This window comes from Fukomys damarensis, unplaced genomic scaffold, assembly GCF_012274545.1.
Source record: "Fukomys damarensis isolate Sample0158 unplaced genomic scaffold, DMR_v1.0_HiC HiC_scaffold_28, whole genome shotgun sequence".
Classification (NCBI taxonomy): Eukaryota; Metazoa; Chordata; class Mammalia; order Rodentia; family Bathyergidae; genus Fukomys; species Fukomys damarensis.
In genome coordinates, this window is record NW_022900940.1 from 5,020,659 (window position 1) to 5,034,501 (window position 13,843).

Genomic DNA, 13,843 nt, shown 5'->3' on the forward strand with positions numbered 1-13,843 from the left:
TTTCTCCCATACAAAATTAAGGTACTGGCAGGGAAGGTGCATTTTTCACTGATGCAAGTTTTCCTTGTATCCTATAATAAATCCCTATCATGTTAGGCAATCCTAAAATGTATTAAAAGTGTCTAAATATTTTGGAGTACAAAGGTTAGAATTGGAGAGAGTAAAAATACACACATGTCAGAATGCCTGTGCCTCTTCTATAATCAAGAATAACAGACACTAGAACCCACTGCTGAGCATGTGACCACAAGCACTGTTGGGGAGCATCTAACAGAGCTATGGAATTAGCAAATGGTATTATAATAAAGTTCCATGATTTAGAGGCCACTTTTCTTCCTCAGGTTATCTACGAACCTCTGAGGGACAATCTCCTGATTTACAATGCTGTGTTGTCCTGTAAGAAGTATCCAATTTACAGTGCTAATATTCATACTGCATAGCTGTCTGTACTAATTGCATCGATGAGCTTTTATCCAACCAATGGATGTTGTGTTCAGTTTGATAATTTTCACCAGAGAGAAAACATAGGTTACCTCTGCCTCTCTACAAATGCCTGTCACTGATCACCCAACAGTATGAGGTCCGTGTACGTAACAGGACAATCTCAATATAAGGGCACAAGTGTCATCGCCTTTTTTTTCTATGTATTCCAGCTGCGGGGAGAGAGAGCTCCCCTGGCTGGCCGATCCACATATCTCCTGCCAATATGATGGATGTTTCCCATCTTAGTATTTCAACCACAATGGAACTTGCTTTCCCAATCAAATATTCCTATAAATTGGGTACTTTTAGTGTATTAAAGCAATATAAATGTAACTTTCTTGTAGCCCAATAACTGCATTTTATCAAACTCTGCTTTATAAAGATCAAAATCCAAGGTTAACTGAGGCCCCAGAGGCAGCTTACCTTCCATGTGGCTGCGTTGCGTCGGAAGTAAGCAAACATTCGTGTGAACCAGTTATAGATTTCATTTAGTGTTAGCTGCTTTTCTGGAGATTCAAGAATGGCCTGTGAATCAAAAATATGAGAAGGTAATATATGACCAATTCAGAAGAATCATCATACAATTTCTTAAAAATAAAAAATAACTGTGATTCAGAGCTAACTCCTAAGAAAGGTTTCACAAAATGATCTAAGATTAATGGTTGTATTTAACAGTTCAATAGCAAAACTCAAAATGGAATTATCTAATTGTTTTGAGTTTTTATTTCTGTTTCTGTACAGAAATATTAATTTATTAGTCATTCATAAAGCAGAATCAAAGAGAAATGCAAAACATTTCACTAGCTGATTAAAGCTCAGTAATTATTTAGAGCTCAGATTAATTCTAGGGATCAGAGATTACTGTAGCTTGTGATAATTGACTTGCCATCTTTAAACAGGCTCATTTTCACTGTTGTGTGAAATGAATTTCCTAATAATCACATCGTATTGTAATACTTAATCAAAAGCAATTATGTTATATATTACAATTTTAAAAAACCTTATAGAAAAGGTTTCAGCATGCTTGCATACTAAACGGTTTTAAATCTACTTCATCAATATATCCTTGTACATGTACACCTTCTGATATAATTTCACATTCATGTTATTTACTTACCTGCCTAATTAAAGATGCATATGTAAATGGTGGTCTAACTTCTGCGTTCTTATAAAATTCTTGGTTCTGCGCAATATCTGCTAAATAAGAATCATTGTCCTATTAATTATCACTTTTTAAAAAGGGGCTGATGGGCAAGAATTCCATGTTACAGTTCTGTAAGAGGCCAGAATGGAGTAGCTACCTGAAGAAATGGGCACGTTGTATTTGTCTGAGTACCGCCTGCGGATGGGTCCCACCGTGTGCATGCTGGTGGTGGTGATGACAGAGGGTCCTTGGGTGACGGGAGTCAGGGGGGCAGTTGGAGTTGTTGGAGTATGAGGTAAGCTCTGTGGAGAAGCCTCGGATGCGGACTTGGAGAGTGTGACACTTGATACCAGATTGAGCTGTGTGGAAGAGAACATGGCGTAGAAAACCTTTAGAGAAGCAGAGCAACCAAGGAAACCCCTCACGTCCAGCAGGCATGACAGAGAGGAGGCCTGGCTAGTGTCACTGCTTTCAGTAGACATGTTTATAAACGATTCACTTAGGTTTGGTGTAAGCTATCTCTTGCAATGCTCTTTTCTTTTCCACGAGATAGGTATTTTCCGAAGACTGCCAAATGGATGTTTACAGATGCTGGAAGGGATTATCCAGCAGAGCGAATTTGAGAAACCCTGGGTCAAGACAATTCTTTAATCACAACCCCCAACCCCGTTAACAGCCCACCACACCTCAGAATCCTCGGCAGCAAAAGGGAGGAAAGACAATGGAGTAAAGACCGTGTGGAAAGCAGAGGTACAGACCTGAGCTGTGCTAAAGAACTTTCTGCGACATGCTAGCCCAACAGAGGAGCAGTGTTCATTACTTTATAAAATCAGTTTTTGTTTACTTTTAATGGATCTAAATTTAAATGGTCCAATGTGGCTAGTAGCTGCCATTTTGGTAGCTCCTCCACGAAATTTCATGGGCAAGGGACCCACGCGAATGTCTGGCCTAGGCTCATGCTGAAGACTGGCCCTCTGCCAAAAGCCATCATTTACTCCTATCAGGTGGCAGACACTAATCTTTAAATGTGTTATATGCAATGATTATTAAATTCTATCAAATAAAGACTGTCATCTATTTTTTAAAAATGGCCTATGAGAGATCGAGGACTGTAAGATTTCTGTTTATATTTTTCTTTGAAATTTCAAATGTTCTATGAAAATGAAATAATCTACTGATTCAAGTACGAGAAGTGAATTATTGTTTATGTGAAGTAGCACAGAGAAAAATGTATGAGTACTTCTCTGATTTACTACATATCTTACGTTCAACTTATAGTGCTATTCTTACAAATACTGGAAGGGTCAAGTCTTCCAAAATTTAATGGAAGAGAATTACCACTCTGTAAGTTCAGCAACGAAGAACTTGGTTGTTTCCAACATATTTATTACCGTTTACAAGACTGCTATCTTACACATATAGCCTTCCCTCAATCCCATGAAATTTCTCAAATCAGGTTTCAACTCACTCACCATATCGAAAGCCTATCTCACCATAGTTATAGTTGATCCTAAACACAAGGCATTATTTGTGAAAGGTATTAAAAAAGAGCCCTCTGAGATCCTAATCAAAGCACATAATAAAAAGAGAGCTCTGATGTATTAAGAAGACACAACCTTTACTCACACTCCAGTAATGAGAATGGCCATGAGAATCCTCCCCGCCTGGTATGCTTAGGGAAGTTCCAAGGGATGAAAACAAAGACCCACTACGCTTAAGAAAAATTCGTGGAAAAATGCAAACCTGGTGCTGAATGCTGGGCTGAGAGCATTCAGTCCTGCCCTCCTTTCTAGTCTCAGCTTGTAATGTGGATTCAGCCGACCACACCCCCATCCCCAAAACTTTGAGAAGAAGCCACACAAATGGCGTAACTAGCCACCCCGCTCCTTACCCAGCAAGCCAGGCAGACATAGTGACCAGCCATCTCAATACCCCTGAAAACTTGACCTGGTGATGCCCATTTGCAAACCAAGTGTTAACAGTTTAGAGCACCAGCCAGGGGATGGGGCAGAGCTGAGAGGTCAAAGGGGAAAAGTTGGGGCAGACCTCCTTCTCGCCTCAGGCCTTAATCACTGAGGAGGTCCAGGAACAGTATGTATTAGCATCTGCTGGAGCAGAGGGTCAAGGAAATTAGTGCACAAAGCTCATAAATACACAGCTTTTATAATTCAGATGCTGCTGAGCCAAGAATATCAGAATATTTCAGAAAACTCATGGAAAACATTTACAGAAATGTTTTAAAACACTTGCCCCTGTATAGTTTCAATGAAGAACATCCACCCCCTACCAAATGAGATGCTAGTCATAATTTACAGAGAGAGAGAAACTCAGGCTTGTCCATATTTCCACCTTGGACCAAAACTCATCCTACCTACTCATATAATTGTAGGCACCCTGTATAATCTCCTTTTGCCTGTTGATGGGAAAAATGCCAGTTGCACTTTTCTGTTATGCTCATTTTCAGAAAAGCTTCAGTGTGTAGCTTTTAACCCTGTTTATGACATTCAATAAACATTCCTGAGTAGCTATGAGGTGGCTACTCCTGCAATGGCAAAACAGGAATACAGGGCACGGCTGCTGCCCCTGAGTGCTTACCACCTGAAAGCGCCCACTGGCCAAAAGCAACTGTACACAAAAACCATACAACAGTTCTAGGGAATGAGCCTACTTCTTGGCTTCTATTTTCATCTAAAGACCATTACCTTAAAAACACAACAAAAATTACTAACACAGATGTTAAGATATTTTAAGGACACGTTCGTTCCTTTACAGTTTTGTGAGGGAGATCAAGTTCAACTGGGCCCTGGGTTCTAGTTTAATTGTTATAAATCCACACTCATGTAAACCTTCAGCAAGTGCGAGCCCCTCTTTTCATTTGCTCATACCTAAGAATAGACCAATTCCACTGACATGTCATCAAAGGCAAAAAGAATTTGACCCTTGCGGCCTCCACAAAGATTTTAACACCTGGACCATTTCCATCAGTAAAGGTAACAAGGAAAAAGTAAAATGCATCCAGGTTAGCACAATCCGCAGAAAGACTTGGGCCAGATTTTCTGGATGCTTTTGAATATAGGTGGCAAGTGGAAATAAACGAGGAGCCAAAAGAGAGCAGAGAGGGGTTTGCCAGCCTTAACAAATGACACTGCGATTCGCACCCACTGCTGGGCTGTCTCTAATAAGTCACAGAGGAAGCAGCCAATCTCAGCTAATTACCAGATACAAATGTATTGTAAGGACTCTAATTAGGAGATGCGGATGGAGGTGATCGAGTGATTAAATGCTGCATTCGGGTGACCCCACCATCAATGTGCAGTGGTGCAAGATGTCACTGGAATATTTTGTAGAAACAGTAATTTTATTTCAAGGAGGGGAGGCAGTAATATTTGTAATGATGGCTATGAGGTAAACTAATTAAAAGACAGTTCCTAAAGGAAGAGGGTGGCTGCGAACAGCTGTGGCCATTCCAAAAGCAAGTGCCAAGTCTCTATAGAGAAGCTGCAGTCAAGTGGAAAATTTCTGTCTGACCTCTGCCTTTGCTATTAATTTGCAGGAAAACTAATGACACATATACATATTCCCACAAAATTGTTCTAATTGCTAATTTGCCAAAGGAGCCCAGATTCCAAATTAAACATGACTATACCCTGTGAGGGAAGGAAGAACAAAAAGCTGTAAACTCCAAATAAATGGGGCTTTGCCACACATAATCTTCTGAAGGCTGAACCAACAAGTTAATGAAATGTCAACCTTGTCAGCTGTTATACAAGTTTCTTAACTTTTAAACTTTTTTCTGATGATCACATGCTTGTCTTGAAGAGAAACCATCTTCACCAGGGAGAGAGAAGATGGAGCATGAGGATGGGTTCAAAACAGGCTCTATCTAAACCAAATCAGCTCTTTCAATTAAGGTCTCTCTGAAAAAAGTGGACCACAAAAAAAAAACAAAAAAACCAAAAAAACTCCACAGACTTATAACAGAAGAGCAAATCAGGAACAATGTGGGTTCTGCTGTAATCTTGAAATATTCATCTTAACTGTAAACTATTAAATCTTAATATAATCATCAATTAGAAATGAAAGCATCTATGTTTCATGTTTCTGATTATAGTTAATGTTTTAGAAAAGATAATTTTTTCCGGGGCATAGAGCAGGAAGGGATTGGCCTGGGAGGGTTTCTTTTCCTGATGGAAAGCCCGTTTTTCTTATTGTGTTCATTTTCTATTTAAAAAGAAGTTGCTATGTTTAGAAAAGTTACTAACTCCAATTATTTTTCTACATGGCAAGTTTCCATCGTGATGATTTCAGCAAAGATAATCTCTTTGAAATTCTGGCCAAAAGTTAAAATTCTTTTATCACTTAATATTGCGGTAGGTTTAAAAAATAAAAATAAAAATAATTAAGCTCTCATGCACTGTCTCTGCCTCTCAGTTTGGTTACAGACAGAATCTCCTAGACGCTTTGCCACCAAAATCATTCCAGTGCTATCGGCTATCCAATATTGTACTTGTCCTTTTTTAAAATAATTGACCTGTAGTTTTTCAACAGCAATCTCCTCTCCTGTGTAAAGATGATGAGTCACTCACATTTCAAAAAATAAACAAATAGCTGATGCAAACCCCACACAGAAACATCCTTGTGAGGATTCCCATAAGAACCAGTTTTTTGTTTTTGTTTGTGCTCTTGCCTCACACGAAAACAGATTCTGAGAACAAAAGACAAACCTGAAACCAAAACACTAAAGCCAAGGCTGCATAGTAGGGACTTCCAGGCTCACAGAACTGGTTTTTCTGCTGTTGATTTTACTGACCCAAGCGGCTCAGGTCCGACAGGAACTGCAGAGCACCCAGCGGCTGCATTTCTAGCATGAATCACTGAGTTCAGAGATGACAGTGGTGCCAGACCTTGGGGAGGGTAGGACAGTGGGCGGCAGCTGGAGGCCTTTGTTAGGAGCCTTTGCTCTCCTCCTCCGCGTCTCAGCCTGGCTGGGTATGAGATGCTCAGAAGGCTGTACTAACACCAGAAACAACAAAACCTGGGTGGAGGTGAAAACGGGCAACTTAATGAAAAACAGAAACAAAGCTTTTGTGTGTTGTACTTAAGAATCCTTTTTCTTGGTGGCCTGATATTATTTCCCCAACTCTAAAGCAAGGCCCCAACAGCCTACACCATCAGCCATTCCTAGAAGAGTAAACAGGTCCTTTTTACAAAAGGGGACACTTTTTCTAGTAGCTAAAAGCTATTTCAAAACAGTACTAATTGCTAAGCTTAGAGTACTAGAAAATGTGTAAAAAGGGAAATCTAATACTGCATTTCATTCCAAATGTGCTTTATGATATTTTCTTAGAAAAGGCTCTACTACCTACACTGTAATTACTTGCCCACCAAATCTGAAAGAACGTGGTTTCTCTGGGATGAAGAGTGGTTCTCTTAAGTGTAGAGTACCCTAAAGCCCAGAGAACCTCCCAAGTTCTCATGCATATAGCATAGAATTTACAGTGTTCTCCTGACAAATGATAGTGAAAGGTCTTTTAAAGTAATCCTCAGCAACTTAATAAAGTCTAACAGATAGGTTTCTTGTTTTGTGTTCTGAGTTACACCTTCTCCTCCCAGGAAATATCTTAGTAAGCCCTCCACTGCATTAGGGTAGACAACAGTAACCTCCAAGCAGTATGCTATGAGCAGTGCTGTTTACTTCGAGAATGTCAATACGGTTGGAACAAGAGATTATCAGTTGTTTTCAACTATTTTCTTAATGCTTCTTCTTCCATCAGAGAGGAAAGACTCTTTTAAAATTTAAAGTACACCAATCTGGCCACTATAAACCTGAGTCAAAAATAGTCTTTCACTCTAGGTATCCAAATGCTAGAGCTTACAGATGGCTCTGGTAAATATTTACAGATCCTTGTCCATAGGGGGCTCAGCCTTACTAACATTAAGAAAAGGAAAGTTTATCTCACTTAGGTGATGCTGGCTATTCCTTCCCTTCCTCTACACTGACTCTCATTAACTACCTCTCTTTCCTAGCTCCCACCCTCACAGTCACAATGACAGGTGCACCCACTGTTCATCACAAGAAAGATCCAGGAAGCTGATTTCTTACCACTTTTTCCTGTTCACATTTTAGATTGAGCAGAGACATCACTTCTCTAAAGAAGACCTCTTTGACTCCACTTTCCAGTTCACATATGCTATTCACACACGCAGCACATTCCAGGCCTCAAAAGTATGTAAAAGCTATTATTTGTTAGTTTCCTTCACAGGATTTCAAATGCCTCATAGGCAAAGACCGGCCTTTCTCGTCTGACTACTCCTTGTTCAGTACACCACATCCCCAATAAAAATACTGTTGACAGAATATTGTGGTACCTTGATTCATGAACTTAATTCATCCTCTGATTCTGGGAAAGATGGCCACAGTCATGGCTCATCACCTGATGAACCGTGGTTTGCAAACAAAAACAAAATTTTGCCAAATTCTTCGGTCTGCGAACCAAACTGCTCGCAAACGAGTATTCATGAACTGAGTGAGGTACCACTGTAGTTTGATTTTTAAATACTGAAATTCTCTTTCCAAAAACAACCTGCACTTTAAGGCCTGGGTATAATTCTGACAGGAAAGGCTTTTTCATGTATAATAGCAGCAGGAAGATACATTACTGAAGGAGCTGGAGGGAAAGGAAGCTGGGAAGTGCTGTTCTGCAGGGGTCCAGGCTTCCTTCCCAGTGTGGATCTACCTCAGATCTACACCAAAAATGCGGGGCCCTGTCCTGAGACAAGCACACCTTCTAAACTATCCAGATCTGAAGACAGCACTATGCTGGGATCCAGAAAATACATCTCGGAGCTGATGTCAGAACAACCCAGGAACAAGCTGGCAGCCTCTGAGGCAACCAAGTGGGGATGGGGTGAGTTGGACAACTGGATACAACAAATGACACCTACTACCCAAATGGCTTTTGGTGAAGGGCAACGTTTACAGCAGAGTGTTTTATCACTTAGTGACTAAGAATTTTTAAATAAACACAAAGTTCTTCTTAAATAGAAATGGAAAAAGGAAACAACTTCATAAACTTACTGGAAAGGTTATAACATGAAAGTCCCCATCTATGGTTAGATTTGAATCTCAGGGAGTGCTCGTTTCAAATCAGATTCTAGAAGAATATTCATTCAAACATACACAAAGCATTCTATCATTCACAGTAGAATAAATTAATTTCCAGCTATAGGGAATATTTTGTACATTAGAATCCGTCACCAGAAAACTCAGGGTCCCTAAAGTTGAAAGCATCAAGGGTTTGCAGTCTGTGTGTGCCTTTTCTTTTTCTTTCTTCTCTTTTTTGGGGGGCGTGGAAGTAAAAATTTATGCAAAACATTACATGTCTATCTCTTATAATTAATTTTCCAATGCCTCACCTATACATATTTTAATAATTCCTGATTTATAAGATGGTATCTATAATAAAATTTTCTATTTTCCAATAAATGAAAAGAAGGCAGGTTCATTCCGACAACAGAGTGTCACACAATATCTGCTTGTCAGGCACCAATTTTTACTTCTTACATGTAAGTTAAAGGATAAGGGATTTATAATGCTGCCTGTGAAGGGAACCACTTTTCATACACAAATGTGATCTTTTTTTTTCCAAAGGGTAATACAACAGTACATTTACATAAACTAATCCAAACAATCTATGTATTTGACAATGGCAAACCTCACACAGACGGCCTATTGTTGGTTTACATCTTGGAGTTCTTTATATTGGCTTGTAGCACTGCTCTAGCTGTCAAAGGTTTGACTTGGACTCTAAATAAATGGTTATAGAAGTGCTGTGCAGCGATATTGGACTTCTTTGCAAAAGAAAACCTGCTGTGTATGAATTCAAAAGCTATTAATTTTTCAGTCAAAAATATTCGTGCCTATTTCTTTTAATAAAGAAATACTGTGCTGAGCTACTAAGAGATAATGTTGACTAGTGGTAGAGAATTTTCAATAGAGCAGTTAAAAATAAATTTAGTAGGAGGTCCCCTTCGAAGTTATAATTTTCTAGAACGTAAAACATTTTTTTATACTAATCAAGACGAACTTTCCTGCCCTGTTTGTTCTTCCCCAGATGCTTTTCCTGTTTACTGGCTGCTTAATCCTGGTCACATGGACATCTGCAATGGTCCTCTTGCAGCCTGGTATGGCGCTGCCAGCCAACACACAGCCTTCTTCTAGCTGGGCACTCCTGGGGGTCTGCGGCTCCATTTCTTCAGATGTATCCCTCTTCTTCCTGAGGATCACCCTGATCTAAAACAAGTCAGTTACTAGAGTGCCTTGGCCAGTAGTGAGTCTATCTCTGTTGTTCTTTATCCATGAAGGAACAGGAGATCACTTCCTTCTCTCTTCCCTCAATCTTAGGAGTCAAGGTCCAAACCCTTCTTCCTGGGAAAGATAGTTCCACTAAAGCTATTTGCAGACTGGAGAGTTCCAAGGCACTCAGCCAACTCATTTCAAGGTCTCACCAACGGGCTTTGCTGAATTCATGTTCTTCCAGGTACCCTCCTTAAAAGGGGTTGGAAGGAAAAAGAGTTGATGACTCATTCCACAATACTGAACTGCTTGGTTCTCTTTCTTTCCTTCCCTACTTTTTGGTAGCCTAGCCCTTCAATCTTAACAGCCATTTACTGTGAAATACATGGAAACTAAGGACTCTCTTCTAGTAAAAATGGATACGCGAAGTGTTTAATGATTTTATGTCCTGTATCTCGGTAATGTGTTCTGTTTCAGACATTAATTTTGTCTGCCAACTGCATATTGGCAGGCTACCATATTTGCTGGGTTAATAGTCTGACTCTGTTTTATTTCTATCACCATAAATCATACATATATGGGTGTGTGTTTGCTTTATTTATAGAAAAAAATCAGTCAAAACAGATAAACCAATACTTTGCTATTATGCTGCATCACTGCATATTGATTAAAATTGCTGGTACTAACTATAGATTGTCAACGCTCAATTAATTTTCACACAGTGACTCCCAGCAAAATCAAATAAAGGCAGTGTACCTTTAAATTTTACAAATCTTAAAACCAAGGAGCAAAGCACTCTTTCCATTTTGAATAATCTGTTTAAGCTACTAAGAGATTTTTAGAAATAGAAGCACATGAGAGATACAATGGCAGAAGGGATTAATTCATTATAAGGGATGAGGTCCAAGGCAGGACTGAGGGTCTGGATGTCATTCTTCTGCTTTGGTATGAACTGCCTGTGCTAAGGTGGCATCATTCAAAGGCCAGTAAAGGGAAACAAGGAAAGAAAGAGGAGCTTCTCTAAAACTAAAAGGTAATCTTCATGTGCCAAGTTTGGTCTCCTGACTGTGGAAGAGTAATCTTTCACTTCAGAGTCCTTAGGAACCATTAGAGAGTCCCCATAATTTAGCCTTTCACAATTCTAGTGGTTGGTTTTCTTTCTTCTGCCTGTCACAGTTACGCTGGACTACTACATGTTCCTATTTTCCTATAACGCTGTCTCTCAGCTTGCCCAGACTAAAATGCCCCTTTTGTGATCAGTCTGCATTTCTGCCATTCAGAATGAGTTCCTTTTTCTACACAGCTATCACAAAATATTTCAGTATCCTTAACACCAATTACTCTGTTTCAAAGAAGAACCGGCTGCCTGGATCTCATGGATGAGCACCATGTATGAATCATGCTGTGTCTCCCCAAAGGCCTGAAACAGTTAACGGAATGGAAGGCAAAAAGAGCTGTTCTCCTCCCCGTGCTGGATAAGGACCAGAAAACCAATAGCATAAATTCTGCTGTTATTTTGCTGCTGGGTGGAGCATTACTTACGGGCTGAGGGGCAGCTTTGGGTTCTGTGGACTTCACATGCAGATGGGTCATCATGGCTTGCAGCCGCTCCTTGTCTTTTGCAAGCTAGTAGGAAGAAAAGGCTGTGTTATTTTTTTTGAATACACATAAAAAACTGTTTTAACACTCCCCATTAGACATATTCCAAACAACTCTGCCATCACAGCACATGACAAAATCATTTTCATTGCTTAATTGTTTCTGAAATCTATGGGACCATTGCCAAACTCCAAGTAACTGGAGGGGGCGTTGTAAGTTTCTCAACACAAGATGCCTTAGACTTTAACTGGGATATTCTAGACCTGCTGGCACCAAGACGTCCCATGGAACACGGACAGCTAAAGACAAATGTGAATCATACTTATTAACCATCCTTATTCACAAGGAGGCTAAAGGAAAATGAAGTAGGTAGCAAAAACTCATAAATTCATCTGTTGTGGTTGTGGAGAAACTCCTAGACAGATGAACACATCTGCGCAAAATCAGTTTCATCTTCTTTATGAGTAAGCAAAGATTAAGACAGCGCTGGCAGGTGACACTACCAGGGAGGAACAAGGATACAAGGACTGATGAGGTCCTGTCTTCAGATGAACACAGAATAAGCGCGCACTCATTTATTCAGTATGGACAAGTCATGTGCTTGTCTGATGTTAATAATTACATATCTTTATTCTACAACATTATCCTCTGATGTCAGTATAAGTCTACTGGACGTACGTAGCAGGCGCTCACTGTTTATTGGATAGTATGGTCTTTACCCTTGTTGTGGACTGCTTAACATGATAATTTTGGTAACTTGAGACAGCTGAGCATAGGCAATGTATAATGACTTCTGTAAGAGCGGAAACATGCATCCACAAAAGATAAAGATACATTTGAGAGAACATCTATGGCACAGAGGAGAAAATGCAGATGAGATTAATGAGACAGACGCATAACGGGGGGGCACACATGAGAATGAGTGAATATAGATACTCAGTTCTATTTTAGTACTTTCAGAGAACATTTGTCCTAGGGAGGGACTTATGCCTTGTATGTCACATCATTCACCTTTAAAAGCAATTTTTGAAGGTGCAAAACTACCTCAAAATTGAATATGCTTCATTTTTTTTAAACAAAGTTATTTTGTGAGGTGATAGGGACTCAAGAATTGGGAGGAGGTAGAAAAAAGAGAAAAGGACAAAATGAGATGAGAAAAGGCTTTCAGTTTATCCTAACTGGATGACTCAGTCTCAAGCCATATCACATTGGATTTTTTATTTCTTTTTATTCCCTTGTGGTTCAGGGAGGAATAAATTAAGAAGAAAAAAAAGCCTTACAGTGTTAGCATTTCTCTTTCCACAAACAGGAAATGAAAAGGATACCATATTAGGAGCCACTTTATGTTCTTCACTAAGTTATTGAACAGCCAAACTAAGAGATTCTCTGAGCACATAATGCTAAAGGAATTTAGTTTTCCAAAGTGGCTCTGTTAGAACAATTAAAATGTTGGGAATGCCTTTTTCTAGTTACTCGTTTTTATGTTGTGTTCTAAGTTTTTTGATGTTAAAACTAAAATGTTCTTGGACTTTAAAACATTTGGTTTTAAAATTGTCATGGAGCAGAAGGAATTAAGGCATACAGGTTGATCTTTTTAAAAAGAAGTAGCCTGCCCTGCTGAACAATGCAAATGAAAGGGTGAGAGGTGTTATTTACTGAAGACTCTGCTGAATATTAATTGTGATTTAATTTGGGGGATAAACAGGGTGGATGTAGCAATTATAGAGACCAAGTTTGGTAAAAGGAAAATCCAAATTCCCAGCTTTGTATTTGGATCCATCCCTGTATGGAATCATCTCTGTGATCCAAACACCTAGTGGGCTGACCTTTTACTGCTCAGACAAAGGCAATGAACACTGTTGCGAACACACACCTATGATGTGTATATAAAGCCACATCCGTAACCCTGAAGACAAGTGCCTTTGGGAATATTTTCCCACAAGAACATGATTTGAAATTAATTATCCATCTTGAAGTCCCAAGAACCTCGATTCTACCATTCTAGTTTTGCCTTTAGGCAGATAAGGTTACATACAGATGCAAAAATCCAATTTTTGTGGTTTTTTGGTTGGTGCAAACTGAAAAGTACTAAATTTCTGGATGAGTTTTAGGTAACTAATTTTAGCCCTAACATAAGTTGTTTTTAACCATTAAAGAAATTTGCGAACACTCGGGAGGCTGAGGCAGGAGGATTGCTGTGAGTTCGACACAGGCCTGGCTACATAGTGAGTTCCAGGTCACTCGGAACTACATAGTGAGACCCTGTCTCAAAAAACCAAAAAAGAAACTTGCCAAATTTACTTTTTTTTTTTTTTTTTTTT

General features: G+C 39.4%; 1 protein-coding gene across 10 annotated transcripts in view; it reads right to left on the reverse strand.

The window, feature by feature from the left end:
• The window catches only part of Foxp1 (forkhead box P1), a 487,831-nt gene that overhangs the window by 14,952 nt on the left and 459,036 nt on the right, over positions 1–13,843 (reverse strand). For 9 of the 10 annotated variants that reach the window (XM_019209347.2, XM_010636145.2, XM_033757028.1 and 6 more), the window contains 4 exons: positions 11,466–11,549; positions 1,785–1,986; positions 1,601–1,680; positions 907–1,008 (listed from right to left, as the gene is read on the reverse strand). In XM_019209347.2, the coding sequence (XP_019064892.1) occupies positions 907–1,008; positions 1,601–1,680; positions 1,785–1,986; positions 11,466–11,549 (468 nt within the window). The remainder of the gene's footprint in view (positions 1–906; positions 1,009–1,600; positions 1,681–1,784; positions 1,987–11,465; positions 11,550–13,843) is intronic. The other variant, XM_010636137.3, reaches the window with a different exon arrangement.